The 22,421-nt window shown below is 31.9% G+C and overlaps 2 protein-coding genes across 8 annotated transcripts in view; one reads left to right on the top strand and one right to left on the bottom strand.

Moving 5' to 3' along the window:
* LOC106060611 (cullin-2-like) overlaps positions 1-3,977 on the bottom strand; it is a 31,179-nt gene extending 27,202 nt beyond the window's left edge. Inside the window, exons 1-3 of one of the 5 annotated variants that reach the window (XM_056039158.1) lie at positions 3,860-3,972; positions 3,082-3,132; positions 2,180-2,297 (exon numbers count right to left, since the gene is read on the bottom strand). In XM_056039158.1, the coding sequence (XP_055895133.1) occupies positions 2,180-2,297; positions 3,082-3,132; positions 3,860-3,862 (172 nt within the window). In that variant the 5' untranslated portion in view covers positions 3,863-3,972. Of the gene's footprint in view, positions 1-2,179; positions 2,298-2,931; positions 3,020-3,081; positions 3,133-3,514; positions 3,716-3,859 lie in introns of those variants that run through there. The other 4 variants (XM_056039163.1, XM_056039177.1, XM_056039185.1 and 1 more) reach the window with 4 other exon arrangements.
* Positions 3,978-3,991: 14 nt separating this feature from the next.
* LOC106060613 (sperm-associated antigen 1-like) lies at positions 3,992-21,355 on the top strand. 3 transcript variants are annotated; one of them, XM_013218566.2, is made up of 24 exons: positions 3,992-4,175; positions 7,446-7,584; positions 8,003-8,077; positions 8,561-8,645; positions 9,554-9,673; positions 9,784-9,848; positions 10,720-10,820; positions 10,919-10,977; positions 11,157-11,256; positions 11,416-11,493; positions 11,581-11,687; positions 11,962-12,709; positions 12,984-13,155; positions 13,889-13,969; positions 14,783-14,916; positions 15,207-15,535; positions 15,686-15,793; positions 16,132-16,221; positions 16,385-16,498; positions 16,645-16,756; positions 16,907-17,164; positions 17,535-17,609; positions 19,417-19,512; positions 21,068-21,355. In XM_013218566.2, exons 2-24 carry the CDS (start codon positions 7,451-7,453, stop codon positions 21,163-21,165), a joined length of 3,339 nt encoding a protein of 1,112 aa, XP_013074020.2. In that variant the 5' UTR covers positions 3,992-4,175; positions 7,446-7,450; the 3' UTR covers positions 21,166-21,355. The 3 variants fall into 3 exon arrangements, with proteins under 3 accessions (XP_013074020.2, XP_013074021.2, XP_013074019.2); XM_013218565.2 differs by lacking the exon at positions 3,992-4,175 and adding an exon at positions 4,284-4,353; XM_013218567.2 differs by lacking the exon at positions 7,446-7,584.
* The last annotated feature ends 1,066 nt before the right edge of the window (positions 21,356-22,421 follow it).

Genomic DNA, 22,421 nt, shown 5'->3' with positions numbered 1-22,421 from the left:
CAAGGTCATAACCTACTTTAACATTCAAATTTGGCTTATTGCATCCACTTAACTCAGAGTTGCCTACAAGTATGCATCTTGCGTATTTTGTACGCAAATGGACTCAAAAATACGTGAGTACGGTTTATCATCTGAAAATACGCATTTCCCCCTCTAAAGCAGAAAAAAAATTTAATAAAAAGTAGTTCTTGCTAATCATATATATAGATCAGTGCGTCAATGCCTGGAAATGGACTATTCCTATTATCTCTACCACAAGATAGATCTAGTATCGCTTTTTTTTTTTCGCAAGTGCTGATGCACAAAGATTTAAATATTTACTAGGTCTAGATCTTACTGATCTAAATAAAGTTGAGTTCCTTTCAATGTGTCAGCCTATATGAAGTCTTCAAACTAATAGGCAATTAATTGATTGATTAGCTCTAATTCATTTAGACTAAGACTGGATCTAGAACCAGAGACATGTCAGGCACCTATAATAGAATGTACGTAAATCTAGATTTACTATTGAGATCTAGATCTAATTGTGTAATCTAAATATAGATTCTTTCTAGAATTAGGTACGGTATAAATAGATTTGTACTTGATTTTTTTTTTTTTTGAGATGAAAGTGAGAAGGACAGAGGTTTTCATAGTAGAAACATTAGTTGTGCTTAATCACTCTTTTAGCATGATAAAGGGAATCAAACTGATGCTCCATGATCATAACTTGCAGAATGTATCTTCTGTGGTAGCTACTGTTATAGTCACTAGCGACTAGCTAGGTTCCATTACTTATGATGGCCTAAGTTCAAAGAATGAAATCAGGGGCATTTAAGGCAGACTCAATAGCAAAGCTTTTTTATATTAGAAACAAGTTCAATGACTAATTAGGATTATCTGCCTGAAAAACAGATATTTAAAATGTTTGTTATTAGTGATTGTAGAGGATGCCAAAGCTTTCATTGCTAACAGCAAAAAAGGTCTGGAAGAAGAATATCTGAGTGTTATAAAATATTTCCAGTGGCTGGATACCTTGTAAAGAAATTGCCTATAAACAAAATTACTTTAATAAAACTATATGTCACTGATCCAGCTAAATGTTCTGTTGCCGCTATTATGGAATGTGAAGTATGCAAGAGGCATTATGATCATAAGATCATTGCCCAGTGACAAGAACGTTATCATTCTAACATAGTCTAGAAAAGTATAAGACAAAGACTAAAAGTGTAAATATTTTGACTTATGTACAAAATTTCTTATAACTTTATGCTGTGTTAACTTTAGGATAGCTGCCTTTCATCTATGTTATGTGCTTGAATGATTTAATTTTAGTCTTTCCTGGGTATATTTCTTGATATTTAGGAAAATACGCATTTCCAGGTCTGGGAATACACATTTCCCTTTTGGCATGTAGGCATCTCTGCTTAACTTCTACATCTATTGTGCAAAGTTAGTTAAAAAAAAAAAAAACTTCCTTTTTTAAGCAGGTTAAAAAGAACTAATTTATAATGTAAAAAATTACTGAAGGGATGATTTTCTTTTTACATAAATATTATCCATCTAGCTGATATAAAATAAATATAAATTAGCTACTTAAATATAATTTGAATTGCCTTAAACCTTTTAACAAAAGATACACTACGTTTCTACATAATGATCTTCCAAACTCCATTATAATCTGTAGCTTTTACTTGTTTTTTGAAATAACAATAAGAAGTTGTGTTGTTGTTTTTTTTAAATTAAAAACAAAACAACAGGTTTTCAAAACTAAACAAAGGGAAACTACTTCCAATAAATGTTCAAATAAGGCTTAAAATAAAGACTAAGTGCTCAAAATAAAATATTTTTATTCAGTAATCAGATAAAGTGATAAAGAGAAATGTGTGGGCAGTACAATGGAATTTTAAAAAAGGAAGAAAAGAAGATTTTTTTTGAAGAGATTTTCAACTAGACCAATGACGGCGATAAGGACACTATAGTGAAGAGCCAATGCTGTCAACTAAATATTGCCTACTGTTAGAAACTTAAGTAGTTTAAAATTGGATTCTTAGTGCTGAAAACTGTACACAAATTAAATATTTAAAAAAAAAATATTTAGCTTATCAATACATCTTCTTTTGTACACCAGTTACACCAGAGACTCCAGTGATGAAAATTCTCCGTAAAACAAAAATAAAAAAAACAACCAAAGGATATGAGAACCGATCATTCCAAGTGACTCTCTGAACAGATCCACACGTGATAACTCCCTCAAGTGTTTCTTTCAACAACTTCCATGTTGCATCAAAATCCACACGTCTAGGTTTCAGAGACATCTTTTAGATTAAAAGGGACAAAAAATATTTTGAGTGAAAAACATGACAGCAAAGAAATTTTGTCAAGGTGATAAAATCAAGTCAACTTTATTAATAAGATCATTCACATGACCACAAAGAAATGTTGAGTCTGTCTAGGAGATTTATAATCATGTCAACCTATTTTAATTTGATTAATTAAAATGTTCTGTTCATCTTGATCTGATTAAATTGACGTCTGTGGTTACTATAGCTTGTTAAGCTTATATTATTAATATGCTTAACTGACAAATTAAAAATGCCAGTCTTCACCAGGATTCGAATCCTGGACCCCCCAGTTTAAAGCCAAGCAGTTTATGCAAATGAAGAAACAATTTTATATAATATAATATAAAAAATAAACTTGAATCTATATATCTAGACTCTTTTTTATATATAACTTGGTGTATATATATATATATATATATAATCGATTTTTCAAGATTTGCCTTCTTTTTAAATTAGATCTAGATCTAGAATGTGATATTGATTCAATATTAGTAAAGATATTACATAGAATCTAGAAAGACTACATCAATAGCCTAATGTCATCAATTTATATATATATATATATATATTCTAGTCTAAGAGTAAATCATTGTAGTATGGTACTAGCCATATAGTAATATACAGAAAAGAGATGATCTAAATCTAGAATACTATCTAGATCTAATTCACTAGTTATTGTAATTCTACTTTAATTCATTGTGACTATCATGTAATCATGTAATCAATCTAATCTTGTATTTTATTGTTTGGTTCTTACTCTTGAATCTTGAACTAAAACTTGCTCAGTTGAGTTGTTGTGTAACTCTAACTTAGTAACTGTAAATATGATGAAAGTCAGAGATAGTCTATAAAAAAAAACTATTCTCTAGATAGATAAAGAGTCTAGATCCAAATGACAAAAAAAATCTGAAAGTCTTGTAGAACTCTGTTTATTTTTGTTAGTTAACCCTTGACGCTCTTAGTCTTAAGTCTTAGTAGTCTTAGTCTTCTACACTTGACAACTTGAAAACTGTTTATTTTTGTTAGTTAACTCTTAGCCTTCTACACTTGACAACTTGAACTTGTGACTGACTAAAATAACTGAACACAGTACAGAGGACAGTGAAAGTAGCTAGTCTGCTAGTGACAGTACACTAGATCTAACTTAATCTAACTAAGACTAAGTTAAGTGACTAAGTCCTAAGCCTAACCTAAGTGAATGAGTACAGCTGTGTACCTCTAGTTGTAGAGTGTTGTTCTGATTCTATTATCTATTACTAGATCTAGATCTACCTAGTCTACCGTTACTGTTATGTTAGAATCTATAATTTATAATGTTTGTGTTTGAACTGTAGATTCTAATTGTTTCACTCCGAGTCAAGTCCGACTGACGACTCATCAATGATTCAATCAAGTTTATCAAGTCAATCTGATTCTGAATCTCTCAGACTCAGTGCACGGCTCTTTAGTTGGTTACACTTTACTAGATCTACAAGGGCTGACACCAACGTTGATTTTGTCTTTACGCAAAATAACAGTTATTTAAAACTTCAAACCATCTTTTAATATTTATCAAAAGACCCAGTAATGTTCTTAGAAAACTTTAGACATTTTGGGAAAGTTTTTCAGCTCATGAAGCCGCCATGTTGATAAAGCACTCTCACGAACTACGAGAACTTCAATTTTTAGATTCTAAAGCGTCACTTCCACCTTGGAAACCACGGCGTGCAAAACCGTGAGCTCCAACGTACACTTTACTTTCTTTTTTTTTTGAAGGTTATAGCAAGAAAAAACAATCGAAAATTTATTTAGTTCTATTGGTTTAAAACCAAGTAAATTACATTTTCTGTACTAAAAATCATAGCCTATGCGGTATGTTTTTTTTTTTACGGGACTAAAATGACCTGTACTGTATTGTTTGTTACAGTTTGTATTCTCACCTTGTCTGTGAGTGTGACTGTGCCTCAATCATATCAAAATATCAATTATCAGAATATGATGAATATCACTCACCTAACTCAATCACAAGACAATGCCCAATCATCAATGTGTAAATTCTAGATATCTATTACTCTAGTCCATAGTCACTATATAGATCTAGACATAGACTCTAGATCTCGATAAGAGTCTAGAATAGATCTAGTCTAGATCACTCATTTTTTCACTGATATGTATTTATGTATTGTTACTAGATAGTCTATTGTAAATTCACAGTTATGAAATCGAAAGTTCTATGTAGTCAATCTAGATCAAGACTAGTTTTTATATCTAGAAGATCTAGTCTAGAATAATCACAATAATTCAATAATACTATTAAAATTAATAGTTTAAATATAAATAATAAAGTTTGGAGTTTAGATCTATCTAATCTAGAAATCTAGATCTAGTTCCTAGTGGATTCCTAGTCTTTATTAAGTCATCATAAGTTGAGATCTAGATAAATATTAAAAATATCATTACTGTCATTAGTGATGGTGGACAAGTGACCTAGATTAAGTTCATCTAGATCTAGTCTATCTAATCTAGATTATCTAGTTTAATGCCTACTAGTACTAGAGATCTCAAGAATTTAGATCCAGTAGGTATTGAAAAATATAATTTTATCCATTTTCCTTTACTAATTGATTACTTTTGAGTCTATTGAGCATTGACTTGTATCAATCAGCAAGATCATTTAAACTTGTGTTAGAAAGACCAACTGGGAAAATGTGACAATAAAATATTTTCTAACGTTTGGGAATAAAATTTCTGCTCTTTATTATAGTGAGGATTCATTGTCTTTGTCCAGAAATTACCCATTGATAAAACAAGCTGTTGCAGGAATTTGATTTTAAAAAGATTTAGTAATTTTACACAGCAGTAGTTCTCAAATTGTGGTCCTGTCCGCGAAAAGATTGTAGGGGGCCACAGAAAGATGAAAATTATATACAATTATTATCTTCTTCGCTAAAAGTCAGTTTAATCCAAATCAGATAAACTGGTCCCTCATTACTGTTTAATATGTCTATTATACACTATTCTATGACCATTGTTAATACAGCTTGTCAAAACAGCAATGATTAATAACAATCCTGTGATTGAATTACATTTTGCGCATGAATATTAGATCTATTATTATTTTACAAAGTAATCAATCGTTCTATCAATATCTCTGCTATATATAAGTGATACTAGAATTTACTGGCCAAAATTATATGTACATGTCGAGGTAGGGGGCGTTTTAAAGTTGGCCTATCTATTCATGTCAAAAAAAAAAATGGGGGACAGAGAGAGAGAAGGCGATAGACAGAGAGAGAAAGAGCTGGCATTTCAGTTCATAGTTACTGATATTAGAATTCACAAGCTTAAAAGTTTGTTAGAGGGGATTGTTAAACTGCAGGGAGGGGGGTCACCAAAATAAACAATACTATATATAGCTGGTTGACAAGTCGATACTGTGACCTAATTTGATCTGTTTCTAGAAGCCAGAGTTAGGTCATAGAAGACAAACACATGTTTATTATAATCATCCAATCAGGGAAAAAACAGCATACATCAGTTTCTAGAATGTCACAGTTAATAAACTATTAACAGAAGTTTTTATGATTAAGGAAAGACGGTTTAGAAAATTATAAATTAGGGGAAAGCTAGTTAGTCAGGGTCCTCGCATTGTAAAGGTCTTGTGTTGAAGTTGAAGTTTTACTAGTTGAAGTTGTTGTTTCATCAAGTTGTTTAAATGATAAGTTATAATATCAGTTAAAGTTATGTTTGTAAAAAGTTTAATGGTATTAAGAGATTTAAAAAGTCAAGTCAGCAATGAATTGAAAGTCTAAGTCTATGTTTAGTTTGAAGAAGTTTAATTAACAAGTTAGAAAAGAACACAGATGTTTCTTCATTTTGATATCAAGTTGTTTATATAAATCTCCTGCAAGATGATTCTATTTGAACCATAATTAATATAAGAAGAAATATCAAGCAATAAAGGAACAGAAATCATCACACCTGGGAACAAATATTAAACATCAGACTTAAATGAAAAATGCCTTCAACACTAAAAGAAAATAATACCTTATTGGAGAAAATGCATACCAGGTACAAGATCTCACTTCAAAACTGGATGCTACTGGTAGAACAGTTGGCATGGAAATCAGTGCTGAAAAGAGCAAAAAACTAGTTTGTGGTGGAGATAGTACAAGATGTTGCATACTGTTGAATAGCCAAACATAGATTGTACAAGATGTTGCATACTGTTGAATAGCCAAACATTAAAAGAAGTTGACTTTTTAAAATATACCTGTGTTCAAACATAACAAGAGATGGAGGACCAATAAAATTTTAAATTGGCATCCATTGTCATTAGCAAATTGTGAAAAATCTTGAAGAATAACATCAGCTTCCAAGTAAAATTAAAACTGTATTCTTCGATAGTAGTTGCTATGCTCCTGTATGGTTGTGAATGTTGGATTCTGAGACTGAAAGAAAATTTCAAGCCTTTGATAGCAAAAAAAAAAAATGCTGGGTATCAGATACGATACCAGGAAAAAAAGACAGAGTTTGTACAAAAAGTGGAAGGAGCATGAAGAGAGGTCATCCAAACAAAAGCTGGCTGAACACGGTTAAAGAATGGACCAGCCTCTCTTGATATCCTGCTAAGAATAGCCCTGACTGAGAAAGTGGAGGGTATTAGTTACTTGAACTGTCACAGCACCTCACGATGGACATAATAATGATAATGAGCCTGGAAACAAATCAATGGGCATAGCTGGTCTGTAATGCTAGTTACTTCTATTTGTTGAATTGTGAATTCATCTTTAATTATTTAGATTTTTTGTTTACTTTGAGAACAGTAATCTAACCTCAATTGGCAGATATCAATAGTTAATGATTCACATATTTAATTATCAATTGCTACATTATAAAGTGGAATGACTCAAAGTGTTAGTTGAAAATCCATTTTTGGAAACAAGTCATATAACTTTATTGTTTCCTCCTGACAAAAAAGCATCACTATAGAGTCATACCTTTAACATATTTCCTCCTAAAAAAAACCCAACTATTTCCAGTTCAAAATTGACAACATTAGGTTTTGCATGTTGACTTAAATTAATTTTGTCGTAACTTTGACCAATTTTGTAAATGTTTTTTTTTTATTATTTTATCCAGGGAGGATGACCTCCACTAATATCCATCTAGAGTCTGAAACAACACAGAAATTTAACATCCCACTTTCTCATTTAGATTTTGGCTACATCAATAAATGTTCCAATGTCAAAGAGCTTGAAAAAATTCTGATAGTTTTAAGGTAATTAGTTGAAAGATCTGTTTATACCAAGAATTTGTACTGAAATGAAAAGACTGTGCTTGTACATGGGTCTCAAATTTGATGGACAAATTAAAAAAAAAAAAAATTCAGAGTGACATTAAATTTATTCATTTAAATTCTTAAAATATGCCTTATCTCTGTGTGATGAATTTAACTCTTTATATGTGCCTAAACTATGTGCTTGATAAACGTATCTATTGTTTGTTCAATGAATTGAATTCTTCTACTTTACTTAAACTTCATACTTAGTATACACCTCTTGCCTTTGTAGGCATTGTCCTCTCTTGTTGAGTTAGTGACAAGAACTGCTCCATTCTCTACTTCTTCACTCTTCTCCCATTTTCTCATTCTCTTGTATTTGAATTCTTGCTTTGAAGATTTTGTTTTAAAACTAAAGGTCTGGTACTGAAGGAAAATATCCAGAGCTAGAGGCATTGGCTGAACAGAGATTACAAACTGTAGCCCCTAAAAGGTATTTCAAACTTTTTGTTTTCTTTACAAATATTTTGTTCTTAAAATGTACACATATCAATGTTGCTGCTTGTTAGTGAGATCAAAGTTTTGATAACTTGTTTTTTTTTAATGAACAATATCTGAAGAATTGGTAATATCCAAGATGAATCAGTGTGTTTGGTTTATTTCTGAGAAATCATGGACCAGTAATAGTATTATAATAGAATTGTAAGTTTTTCATATCAGTTACATTGATATCAATCAAACACTAAATAACCTTCTAGACAACTTTACAGTCACAACAACCAAGTACTAATTCTCACTCCAATAGTGTGAGATTAATATTACTTTATTATTTTAATAGCAACCAAACATAAATTAATCTTTCAAGCTTTGTTACTGTGATATTTACTATGCCTAATCTTCATTTTAATGTTAATATTTATTTTAAAAAGTTTTTTAAATTGAAAATTGATGAAAGTTGGTCACTTGTCCTTTTCAGTCGAGTTTTAAGGAAAGATGGTCCCATTTTAAGACCAGGTGATTTAAGTTGTGGTGATTGGAAACAGATAGAAAATGACTTGCAGGTAGACCTATTTGTAAATTATTATTTTTTTCACAAAGCTTATATCAACTCACTCTGTCTGTCTGGTAAAAAGTTTGTACACATAATTTCTCCCACGTACAATCTAGGATCAAGTTGAAATTTTGCAAAATTATTTCTTGTACATGACAAAGCAAGAATCAATATTAAAAAATAACCAGTTAGTAAATTAACTATTAGTAATTAATTATTTTTTTTGATTGGGAAAGGGAAAGAAATTGAAGATGTGGTGGTATAAGCTAAATTAGTCCACTTGAGGAGGCTGAGTTAACAAATTTTTTTTTATGCATTTAAAAAGAAAATGATCACAATAATATTCACCCAGATACACCCCCCCCCCCCTTTTTTTTTTTTTGTTCTCTCACACTCCCCTCCTTTTCCCAACCTGGTTCAGATAAGTCATAAAATCATGACACATTGAGAAAGCTTTAAGCATGAAATTGCACAAAACAAAAACAATTGGTAAAAATATTTCTAATATCATAGATTTATTATTGTTAGTATAGATCTATTACAAATTTAATTACATGACTGAACCAAACTAATTGATACAATTACACTATTTTTAAAAAGTATTTTTTGTATTTGTTTTGTGTGTGTGTACTTCTTTTATGCCCTTTTTGTCAATATATTATGCAGATCTAAAATTTTTTAATATTTTATATCATTGTTTCATATATTAATTGTTCATTTTTTCATTCTTTATCCTAGTGGTTATTTATATGAAAAAAAAACACTTTATTATTGTAATAGTCTTTCTCTGGCACTGGAAAATTTGTTTTGAGGACACTTCCTTAGTCTCTTAAAAAGTGTTCTCTTTGAATTTTCTTAAGGATGCATCAGAAGTGCAGCAATTATTAGAATTAACATTTACTTTTGTATTTGTCTTAGAATTGGACTTCTTCTATGAAAGAAAGAGACCTAATCAATGGGAAAAAAAATGATATCAATCAAGAAACTGATGAAAATGTTCCTCCAGTCCGTGCCAGCAATGTATTGGAAGGTAAAAAGGTGAGTCTGCTGTACATACTTGCATAATTAGTTTGGAGAAGTTTGTGTCTATACAAAGATACACGACCTTAGCAACACTAGTAAACAGACATCTGTATTTATCTTTCTAGCAAAAAAAAAGTGAAACAGACAAAAATAAGAGAGTGACGCCAAGAGACTATAAAGAGTGGGACAAGTAAGTTATTGTTGACTCAATTCTACAACAATGTAAGTTGTTAGTCTTTACTCGGGGAAATAAAAAGTTTTGCATTCTTTACATTATTAAACAGCAATATACTATTGCAAGGAGTTTGTATGTACATATGTATGTTTGGAATAAAAATCAAAACCGTTTGACCAATCTTGATGAATGTTCTTTGGATGCATACAAATCAAATGAGTACATCTCACCATCTTTTTATTTGCCAAGGCTAGATCTAGATCTAATTCTAAGATCAAATCTCCGCAAAGATAATTTTTTTACTTTTAATATGAACATACAAAATATAGTCTATTCATTTGATTATTTAATAAAATTAACCTTCAAAATTGTATTTTAAAAATATTTTTACAACTACACGCTCACTATAACTGCATTTCCGATTTGTCATGACTGAATAGGTCACATGAGGCTTTGTCAGGAATTTTTAACATGTACTAATAACAGATCCTTTTAATTAATAAGCTTATGGTATACTCCCTTACAAGCTAAAAGCAATGTATCAGTTATTTTAGGCAATATTAAACCAATGTAAATCTGCATCAACGACTTTATTGGTCTTATTTTATTTCATAGACTTTTCAATCTGTCTGCTTTTGTATATGACCTTGCAGGTTATGATAAGCTTTTCTACTTATCTTGGGACACTTTTGTTGTTTTGATAAGGCGCGCTATCTGACATCTGCAGTCATAATATATTTGATATTTTGTTCTTTCAATTTGGGTATTTGAGCATGAAGCAGTATTTGAATGCCTTTAAACAAAAATACATTGTATTAGAAATGGTGTGATACACTATGATTAAAGTTAAAAGTTTTCTCTTTAATGTTTGTTTATTTACTATCAGATTTGATGTTGAAGCAGAACTAAACAAGACAGAAACAGAGAAGAAAGTTCTAAGTAAAAAAACTGATGTGAATGGTGTTACGTTGGACATCAATGTTGCAGGTTGGCATTTTTAATATCATTTTTTTAAAGATAAGTTTAGAATGTTTAGAAAATCAGCTTTCATTCAGTTAATTGATTTGTATTCAAACTTGTATTAGGTTTAAGTTTAGAAGAGAAAGAAATGAAAGCTAACAGAGAAAAAGAGAAAGGGAATGAGGTCAGTTGAACAAGTTTATATCTGTCTCTATATTTCTGTCTCTATATCTCTGTCTCTATATCTCTTTGTAATCTAGTACACACACATATTAATGTAATACTGTATTTATTTAAATCTTAATATATTTCTTAGAATTAATGCATTAAAGCATCATTCTATTGTGATATTTATGAATGTAGGCATTTCGATCAAAAGACTTTAAAGAATCAGTTCTTTATTATACACGGAGTATTTCATTATTACCAACAGCTGCTTCCTACAACAACCGTGCATTAGCATGTAAGTAGTGCGATGCTTACTCAAAATTCTCTCTTTTTTTTTTCTAATAAAAAATCAACAAACTCCAGCATTTTGTTATAAGTTAATAAATTTAAGACATGTCAATTTGTCTTAAGATTTGATATTATTGAAATCTTATTTTAAAAATACTTACTTCAGATTTAAAACTTGAAGAATGGGACAAGGCCATAGCAGACTGTAACAGTGTTCTAAAAAAAGAGGAAGCTAATGTCAAAGGTGAGATAGTGTTTTATGGACAATGCACAAGATTGTGATTTTATTTTCTTGTACCACATTGCAACTGTCTAAACTTTCCATTTCCAGCTTTACTAAGAAGAGCCACTGCTTATAAAAGTCAAAAGAAATATACAGAAGCACTAGTGGATCTTAAACAAGTGTTAAATATGGAGTCCAATAACAAAACAGCCAAGGTAAATAACAGCTTTGTACTGCAGTATACAAACAGTTTAGCTGTAATTCTTTTAACTATTAAATGTAGTGATATCTTTATACTACAGTACACTAACAATTTAGCTGTAAGTTATTAGGTGTATTGATATATTAATACTACAGTACACTTACAATTTAGCTGTAAGTATTTAGCTTTGCATTGGCATTATTTTTTTTAGCAGTGATTTGACATCTTTGGACTGCAGTACACTAACATTATAACGTGATGTTTTCAACCCATTTGTTTTATTCCAGGATATGTTTGAAAGTATTAATAGTTGTGTTCAGCAAGAAATGCAGTCACGGAAAGAAAAAGGAAAACGCTTGGTGATTGAAGAAGTTGACAACAGTGATGAAGTGAATGAAGTAAGCTCCTGTCTAATTACTGAAAATGAAATTAAAAATGTCGTTAAGGAGACAGCTTCAGAAGTTCAAGAAAAAAACCTTTTAACATCAGCTGACATTCCAGTCAGTTTAGACAAGTCTTCACTATCTTCAACTGAGTCAGCTGACATTCCAGTCAGTCTAGACAAGTCTTCACTATCTTCAACTGAGTCAGCTGACATTCCAGTCAGTCTAGACAAGTCTTCACTATCTTCAACGGAGTCAGCTGACATTCCAGTCAGTAATGACGAATCTCCTATTTCTTCAACAGACTTGGTTGATGTTCTCGCTAGTCAAAACCAGTCCTCATTTTTGTCAACTGGCTTGGATGACATTCCAGCGAGTCAAGACGACCAACCAATCTTATCAACTGACTCAGATGTTACAAGTGCCTTAACCTCAAACCAGGATTGTAAATTTCAAGATAACTTGACTGAAGAATCTCAAAAAGTGGACGAAAGTAAAGATTCTTTTTCTTTGACACGTCCTTACTATGTGCAGCTCTCTCTACCTTCAAATAGTAGACAATTTAAAGAAAGTGGTAATACTTTATTTCGAAGTGGACAATATGGAGATGCTAGTGATGAATATACAAAGGCCATCTTGGAACTTGAAAAAGGTAAAAAAAAAAAAAACTTTTAAAAAATAGACATATTGGCTTAAAAAATAAATAAACTAGAAGCCAATATTTGTTTTATAATGACTTGTTACATACTTGATTAATGATGTTTACATTTTCATTGTAAAGACTTGTTTACTTTTCAACATAATATAGAAATATATGTGTTTAAAGAAAAACTATGGAAGTGTAGAACAGTTCTGGTTTCAGACTTTTGATTGTGACTACATTATTTTTCTTTCTTCAAAGTTTGAGATTTATCTCTTCCTTCTAGACAACAGTCAACAAGTGAATCTCTCTGTACTGCTGAACAATCGTGCTGCATGTCACCTGAAGATAGGACACTGTAGTCAAACTGTGCAAGACTGTACACACTCACTTCTGCTAGTCCCTCACAATATCAAAGCTTTGTTACGCAGAGCTGCTGCTTATGAAATCTTAGAAAAGTATGTACTACTATTATAAGCTATATTAATTTGTTTTATGGTTGTGTGGTCAAAGGCTTTCATACTTCTCTGGGTGCCTGGACTATCTACCCAAATCATTAGTTCCCCTATTTCATATAAATCGAGAAATTAAGTTAATATGAATAGGATCAGAGGGCTAGCCCCCCCCCCCCCCCATTCCACCTAGATTGTGTTAAATTTGAGGCAGACGTGGTTTTGTCCTGTATTTCAATAAAGAAACTAAGCTTGTTTCAGTATGTATAGTTTTATTGTATTGATTAAAATATTTATTATTGTGTGGACCTCTTCACACTACATCAGTTCTCTAGTGCTCTAAACTTGTGATCAGGATCAATCCACTCTTTTATTTCTCTACACAGAGTACCTCTAACTGAAAGGAGGGCTTCCACTACTCATTGCTACATTTCTTACACTTGCTACACCAAGACTTTGGTGCACTAACCATGAACAGATTTAAATGCATGGCATCTTTACATACATCTACAGCTCTCATCATATGAACACAAAGTATTCCAATCATTTACCTACACTCTGTTCTATAACCAAGAAAGGGGGCTGTCCATTGGCTTGAATCATTTTTTTTTTTTAAATCTAACGATTCCCCAATAGTTGCTGTTTCATGCTTTAGACTACATGCTGTCACCTTGTCTGTTCACCTGCTACTATGTATTCTAACCATTACAGATGTTCTAATATATGACTTTGATTGCAGGTATGGTGATGCATATGTTGATTACAAACATGTACTCAGTATAGACAAGTCAACTGAACAAGCATTGCAAGGAGCTAATAGGTAGTAGTTCATTAGATGTAGAGAAAGATGAGTTCCATTTTGAAATATTAACTTCAAGGATTAAACACGCTGTACCCTTGTAACTCTAACTGTTACACATTTTTTGTTTTGTTTTTTTTTTGTTTTAAATTTGTAGTATATGCATACAGATGTTTACCACATTTCTCTCAATGTTAACCTATATAGTGGGAAGTGTGGTCGAGAGGCTAAGTACGCTTGAACTTAGCTACCTATGAAGGGGGCTCGAGGTTCGACACCCGACTAAAGTTGTGTTTACTGAGCGCCCAAAGGCAGCACGGAAAACCTCCCAGATACTCTCCCACTGGTCCACAAATAAGATTGGACCATAACACTCTGAGCATGCTATAAGTATGAAAGTAGTGCTTTATAAAAGCTATAATTATTATTATTATTAACCTTACCTAGCAAGCTTTGAATAATAAACTAGAAATAATAAAATAAATTAAAAAATGTATGAGTGTACTAATTCACTTCACACACCCAAACCTGACTTGCTGTTTATTGTGATGTAAGTAGGAACAAAAAGTGGAAGCACAACCTTTTTTTTTTAAAGTATACAAAAAAAACTTTCAAATAATTTGAGTGCAACTGCCAGTGAAACACACAAAAATCATCAAATTGACCAATTCTCTAAGAGATACTAACCACTTAACCCGCTTGGGCCTTGTTTGTTCTCATCTAAAACTATTACTTTTCTTGAATCTACTTACCTACTTAACTCAAAAATATTAACCATTTTGTTTGAGTGAATTGAAATTTATTTCAACCAATGGTCTTTTTTGTTTTTTTCAGATGTCAAAGTATATTACAAAACTTGTATGGACCAGGCTGGCGACAGAAAGTTTCCCCTCTTGTGTCTGTCCAGCCATGGGAAGTGCCTCTTCTTATTGACCAGTCCGATGGAAATGTTTCTATACTTGATACAAGTTAGTAACTAGATGATCTTATACATAATTATACATTATTACATAATGTTAGTACACACTAGTAGAGACTAGATAATCTTGATACAAAGGATAACAATTTTGGACACAAGAGACTAGATAATCTTGATGAGTGACTAGCATATCTTGCTACAAGAGCTAATTATTTTTAACAAACTTTTTTGCAACTGTAATAGAAAACATTAAATGAATAACACCTCTAAATGAATAACACTTTTTCTAGGTTTAAATGAGCACATTTTGTAGGTTTAAACACAAAATTGTATTTTCAGTTAAAACTGTGTTAAATGCACCAGAGCAATTAGCTTTGGGAGACACAAAAACTGTTGATAGAAGCGAAGAGATTCCTGATAAAGGTCAAGAGAAAATTATTGATACAACTAAAGAGAAGACTGTTGATACAAATAAAGAGAAGACTGTTTATAAAGAGAAGACTGTTGAAAGTCAAACCAAAAAGAAAGTTGAAGCTTGTGAAGAGAAGACTGGTGAAACCAGTGAAGAAAAGATCTTTAAAACCAATGAACAAAGGGAGACAAGCCCACTGAGTAAAACTGAAAAGTTTGAGAAATTAAAACAAATAGGAAATGATCTGGTACAAAAGGTAAGTCCTTATTGTAGTTACATTAGTTACAGTTCAATGCACTATCATGAAATGTAAATATCTACTGTCTGGACTCACTTGTTATAATTTGTTCATGTAACACAGCAATAACATTGTCAAACTGATTGTCAAACCTTATTACTACCACAGGGTCTGTATGAAGAGGCTGTGAAGTATTATTCATCCTGTATAGAACTGTGCCCTGAACAATCAGCTTGTTTTACTAACAGAGCGTTATGTTATCTGAAACTCAATAAGGTTTGTTCGGAGTAGAAACATCTTAGTATGTTAAAGACTTAATATAGAAATCTATGTGCTTAAAGATTGCTTCCAGTTGATCAAGTGACCATAAAAATAAAGACTTCAAGTATAGCCATAATATAATTGAAATTATGATTTTGTTTTTTTAATTTCAAAGTGGGTTTCACATTTTTGTTTATATCATAAGACAATGGGCAAGTTGATTTCACTAAAAGTAATTAGTGTTATGGAAGTAAGCTTTATTAAAATTGTTGTACTAAACCAAGGGATAGTATTTTAGTAATTCACCCCTCCATCATTTGAGACATAACAAATATTGTCTATTGTCCATGTAGCCCACAGAAGCTGCCTTAGACTGTACCAGTGTTTTAAATGTTCAAGCTAACAATCCTAAAGCTTTGTACAGAAGAGCTTTAGCACATAAGGTAAGCTAGTCAAGTTATAGCTATGTTGCACAATATGATGTCCACACTTAAATAGTACCTGTCTTCATTATGTTTAAGTGAATAATGACTTTAAATGTGTTCACATTGTAATGATACATCTTTATTGTCCATATTGCTTGTCTTTATTTTATTGACACTAAAGATGCTACTACAATACAAATCAAGTCTTCAAGATCTTATTGAACTTGTCAAACTAGAGCCCAAGAACTGTGCGGCTCAGAAAGAGATAGATGCTGTTAAGATGCTGTACAAACAGGTTTGTAACTCTAGTCATCATAATCTCTTTCAGTTGTCATGTAGTCTTTAGAACGCCTTTAAAATTTACAACTTAAACATCACAACTGCTTTACTTGTTCAGATTTGGTTTTGAATTGTTAATCTAGTTTTTTTTTGTTTTTTAAGGAACTGGAAAAATTGAAAGCCAGCAAACCTGTTGATCAAGAAACAAAATTGAGAAAGCGAATAAAAATTGAAGAAGTTGAAGATGAAGATGACAATCCTAAAGTAACAAAAGGTGGGTAGTGACCAGAACAAAAGAATTTAATTCAATGATCTGCATCTTTGTCATTTTAAGAAAATTAGACTTATATTATTCATTGTTCATTTTGTTTTTGAAAGATTTGTTCATTGTTGACACTTGTTTGTCTGACCTATATATTTATAGATAAATCTAAAACTCAGGGTAAAGGGAGGAGTGTGAAAAACTTGCAGCAGTTTTCAAGTAAAACCAAAGTTGCTCCAAAGTGTCACTCTGTTACAACATCAGACAGCAGTGTAACTCCCACACCACCAATAGCCTCACGACTCATGAAAACAACACCCTACGAGTTTTTTCAAGCATGGAACTCTTTGAAACCATCTCAAGGGATACAACCCTATACTGAAATTTTACGCCAAGTATTACCAGAGAACTTACCATCAGGTAGTTTTTCTTAATTACATTGTTTACTATAAGGTTTAATTAGTTTAGTAATGGTGATTTTTAAGTTGTGTTATATCTTTACTTTTTGTTAGGTTGCTTTATAATTTATGTTATATTTTGATATGTTTGTGAATATTTTGATATGTTAGTGAATATTTTGACCATTTATTTAGTTATCTTAAGTTTTTATTTATGTATTAATGATTTTTTTTTGTTTGTTATTAAAACTTAAACCATGTGTAATACTAATGATTATTTGCTTAGTCACAATATTTATTGCTCTGTAATCATTTATTTAGCCAATGAAATTAAAAGATAAAATACTGAATCCTTTTTTTTTTTAAATGACATATTTCATTTTCTATTGTAGTCATCAGTAACAAATTGGATGGTCAAATGTTACAAATTATAGTCCGCTGTGTGAATGAAGAAATGGTAGCTAAAGGTAAGACACAAACTCAATTCTCTCTAGTGAGATGAAGTTAAGATTTCTTTGGTGTATAGATAACTGGGGAAGTCAATAGAATAATTCAATCTGTGAACACATAAATTAGGAGTTGCTTGACCTATAAATAGATTATAACTTGAAGGAGTTTGTTTTGCTAATTTATGTCCCTTGGTCTGAAGCAGCATTACCACATTGAACAAGCTGTCAAAAATTATTTTGATCCAGAGATATCTATAAATAAGGAATTTCTTATCTGAAATTACAAAATCTAAACATTTTAAATTTTTATTTTTATGTTGTAAATTGTAATTGAAGTGATCATTATCTTTATATATACCAGTTTGCCCCTGTATGTTGGATTTATTTTGTTTAGAAATTGTCAGTTGATACTCTGCATGATAAAGTTTTGTTTGAATTGATCTTAAGGTACCACCACTCCCTATTTATAAAGACCAAAAGGAAGATATTAGGGATATTTGTATGGCCACTAGTTAACAGGAGTGTTATATTGGGCATATTGGAATGGCTACTAGTTAACAGAAGTGTTATATTGGGCATATTGGAATGGCTACTAGTTAACAGAAGTGTTATATTGGGCATATTGGTATGGCTACTAGTTAACAGGAGTGTTATATTAGGCACATTGGTATGGCTACTAGTTAACAGGAGTGTTATATTGGGCATATTGGTATGGCTACTAGTTAATAGAAGTGATATTATCTTATCTTATATAATACAGACGTTACTTCAAAAAAGAAGATGATTACGTCCTATGCGTCATGCATTTAGTCATGCATATTAAGCAATGACTTAAATTCTTCCAAGTCACTGGTTTTCCTGGCTAGCTCAGGCAACCCATTCCATGCTCTAATAGCACTAGGGAAGAAGGAGTATTTGTACAAATTTGTCCTAGCATATGGGATGAGGAATGTGCTTTTATCTTTGTGTCTTTCAGAGTATTTTATTAAATTTTGTTTTTGTATTTGAAGATTATGGTTCAGTGTTTTATGTATGATTGCTACTTTACTTTTGAGCCTTCTGTCCTGAAGGCTTTCTAAATTTAGTTATTTTACTAAAGGTGTTACTCTAGTCAAATGTTAATATTAGTTTGTTATGAATCTCACTGCTCTATTTTGTGTCTGTTCCAGTTTCTTATTGGGCATATTGGAATGGCTACTAGTTAACAGAAGTGTTATATTGGGCATATTGGAATGGCTACTAGTTAATAAAGTGTTATATTGGGCATATTGGTATGGCTATTAGTTAACAGAAGTGTTATATTGGGAATATTGGTATGGCTACTAGTTAACAGGAGTGTTATATTGGGCATCTTTGTATGACCACTAGTTAATAGAAGTGTTATATTGGGCATATTTGTATGGCCACTAGTTAATAGAAGTGTTATATTGCAATATTAGGCATGTTTTTATGGCTAGAATAACCTGCCCAATGTGCAGCTGAACATTCTGGGCTCACATCAGTCTTACCAGCCACATGAGGAGGCACAAAACCCCAGTGCTAAGCCATCAGTCCCCTGGATGACAAAGTTGTCATCGTCGAACCACCATATATTATATATATATATATATATGGCCACTTGTTAACAGAAGTGTTATATTTGGGATATTTGTATGGCCACTAGTTAACAGAAGTGTTATGTTCAACCAGTTTTACTTTCACTGGCTGTATTTTGTTTTTTTGAGGCCCAGAGTAAAAGTTTCATCTTCTTATCAAGGTTACGGTTGTTTGTATTTGTTTGTTCTTAATTTCAGAATTTAAATCTGTTGTTTGAATGTGTCTCTAGGTGAAGTTGACCTGGGCTTTGAGATCTTGGATAATCTACGGAAAGTTCCTCGCTTCTCAACAGTTGCATTATTCATGAGCAGCAAGGAAAAGAAAGGTAAGACTGTCTAGAGTACACATTGAACAGGTTTGTCTTGACACCAGTCACTAAGTTGTAAGAAAGACATGCCAGGAAAAATGTGCCTCTCACTTTGTGGCATTGAGTTCAATTCTTTGGATGCAAAAATTCAGCTTTTTTACATTAAGATTTTTTTTTAACAGCTGAATTTTATTAGCATTGGAGTGATCCTCCTTTTAATATTCTAATTTAGAGAAGAAAAAAAATTCCTTTTTCTTCAAAATTTAATTCCAATAAAGTCAGATGTATTGTAGTGACAAAGTTGTTTTAGAATTTCATTTAGACGAGACCTTCCAGTCAACATATCTGTATCTTGAATTTTTAATTGACGCATTATTTTCAAGGATTAAATTTGTTTACTTCTTTAAATTTTAAGTCAGATTAAAACTGTATTTGAGTAATCCATCTCATTGGTTAGGTTTCAAAGTTAAATTCATGTTAAATACATGAATTAAGATCAAATCTTTTTATCCTACTTTTATCACTTGTGATCATGGGTGAAAAAAAAAATCACAAGTTTTCAAGGATTTCAGGGTGATGAAAGTGAAATAGTTGATGCTATTCCTTTACAAAAACTTACTCTACACTTGTCTGACTATTGCAATTGATACAAAGTATTTGCAGAGACATCAGTAGAGCCATTGATTTCTTGAACCTAGATATTTATATATTAGTAGATATTGCCTCTTTATGTCTTTGTTTTGAGATTGAGTGACAGATTGAAAAATTGTATTTAGGCCCAAACTTTAGTTTAAATTCATTTTTCTGTAAAATCATTCAATAGATGTTTTCTTGAGCCAAGGTTATATATTTATACATATATATATATATGCATACATACATATACCTACGGTGCAACTGGTTAATTTTTTTTTAAAGAAGCACTCATAAAAAACAAATGATATAGATCTGTGTGTGTACAAAATGATATTGTAATGGGTGTCCTTCCATTGAAGAATGCAAACAAAAAAGTTCTGGCAAAATCTGCCTGGGCGGAGCATAATACTATGGACTGTTCCTTAGGAAATAACAATTTTTTTAAAAATTACGTGTACCTACTATTTCGATATGGCAAAACTTGAGTAGATACTACCAACAGTTACAAAAAACATTTTAGGTGAGGACTATGCTGTGGAAGTGTAAAGTTCCCCCTTTCAGACCTTGTGATCTATGGGGCAGATGATGTAAAGGTCATCTGTTTCTGTGGCCCACAGTTAACGAGGGTGTCATATGGCCTGCACAATGAACAACCACCTTTAGTTTTCCCCAACTAATATCAGGTACCGTTAGAGCTGGGTGGACTCAGAGGCGCACTAAAGATCCCGAAATAAAAAATCCTAGTCTTCACCAGGATTTGAACCTAGGACATCCTGTTCAGAAGCCAAGGTCTTTACCATTCAGCCACTGCACCTCTGCCAAAAGTTTGGGGGGGGGGGGTATGTGCAGTAAATTAGAATTCAGGCTGTATCATTGAAATATTTTTTTCTTTCCTTTATAGTATTGTATAACATTGTGATATTTGATGTATTTCCAGAAGTGTCCACAGTTCTGGATGTATTATCTAGGTCAGTGTCCAGTCTGTACACACCAGCTGACATTGTGAGACTAAAGAAAGAGTACTCAGTCAAATAGATCTCACTTGTTAGATACCGGTAGCACTTACATATATACATATATAAATATTTACATCATCTTGTGTCTTTTTGTTGCCTGCTTTTAGTTGCCTTCAATTCTATCTTGATATTTTATTGGATCAAATATTGCATATATTATTTAGTAGCCTGTTTGACTGTTTGAAATAAATTTGAATGATGAAAACGTATCAGTGAGTTGCTTATTTGAAATGTGTTCTGTTCAGGGGCGGACTGGGTGTCCGGCCCAGGCATCCAGCCCATAAATTGTATAATAGGCCTCTATAATAGACATCCAATTCTAGGTACCTGCACTCAAAATCATTATCTTAAGTTTGATAATTTAAGGATAAGATATAATAATGCATACTGTAAACACTATGTCCTTATAAGGAATATATCGGTAGGCGTTATGTTGCTTTTTAATCGCTAAGTGTAGGCCCCTAAAAGGATTTTTTTTTTAAATACACCCTATTATAAGAGAAATTTAATACGTGTCGCCCTTATCTTATATAATACAGACGTGACTTTAAAAAAATATTTGATGATTTCTGTGGTTATACTGGAACACAGGGCATTTGCCTGAATGCCCATATAGCCAGTCTGTTTAAAAACCTAACAAATTTAAGACAGAAATCCTTAAACCTAACACATTTTTCTATGTCAGTGTCAGTCACCATTTTTTACACTAAGTTTTGGATATATTTAGTAACGTCTTATTACACTACCTCTATTCATGTCAGAACTTCATGAAACATGCAAAGACGCTGATCTCACAAACCGCTCTAACGATTTTCCAATAAATTAAGCAGTTTATGTATATTGCTGAAAAAATAATTCCTAGCTCGTTGGCCCACACGGGAAAAGGACTATTGCATTCGGGAATTTCTGAATATAAGGCATTAATTATTGATTCAAGAATTTAATAATGTTCAGGAAAATGTTGGGCATCATCTTCTAAGTCAAGATCTAAATGCTTTACATTCAAATCGTTGGACAATGCTAGTGTATTCTACTGTATACTAGATGTATTCCTTCACTTGGCCAGGATTCTTTCTAGAGTAGGAGGGAGGGGGAACACATTGCTTTGTAATCTAACATTATTATTATGTGGAGCTATACAGGTTGAGTAGACTTCTGAAGTGACCAGGAAGTTGAGTAGACTTAGACTGATGTGACCAGGAAGTTGAGTAGACTTAGGCTGAAGTGACCAGGAAGTTGAGTAGACTTTGAAGTGACGGGAAAGTTGAATAGACT

Source organism: Biomphalaria glabrata, chromosome 1 (genome assembly GCF_947242115.1).
Source record: "Biomphalaria glabrata chromosome 1, xgBioGlab47.1, whole genome shotgun sequence".
Classification (NCBI taxonomy): Eukaryota; Metazoa; Mollusca; class Gastropoda; family Planorbidae; genus Biomphalaria; species Biomphalaria glabrata.
The sequence above is the reverse complement of the archived record's forward strand: the minus strand, read 5'-3'. Positions and strand labels throughout refer to the sequence as shown.

Bases quoted from the DNA above. Each gene is read 5' to 3' on its own strand.
- LOC106060613 (XM_013218565.2), top strand. From the start codon at position 4,299: ATGATGAATATCACTCACCTAACTCAATCACAAGACAATGCCCAATCA. The intron at 16,757-16,906 runs GTGGGTAGTGAC...ATATATTTATAG, and splicing joins CAATCCTAAAGTAACAAAAG to ATAAATCTAAAACTCAGGGT. The intron at 17,610-19,416 runs GTAAGACACAAA...ATGTGTCTCTAG, and splicing joins TGAAGAAATGGTAGCTAAAG to GTGAAGTTGACCTGGGCTTT.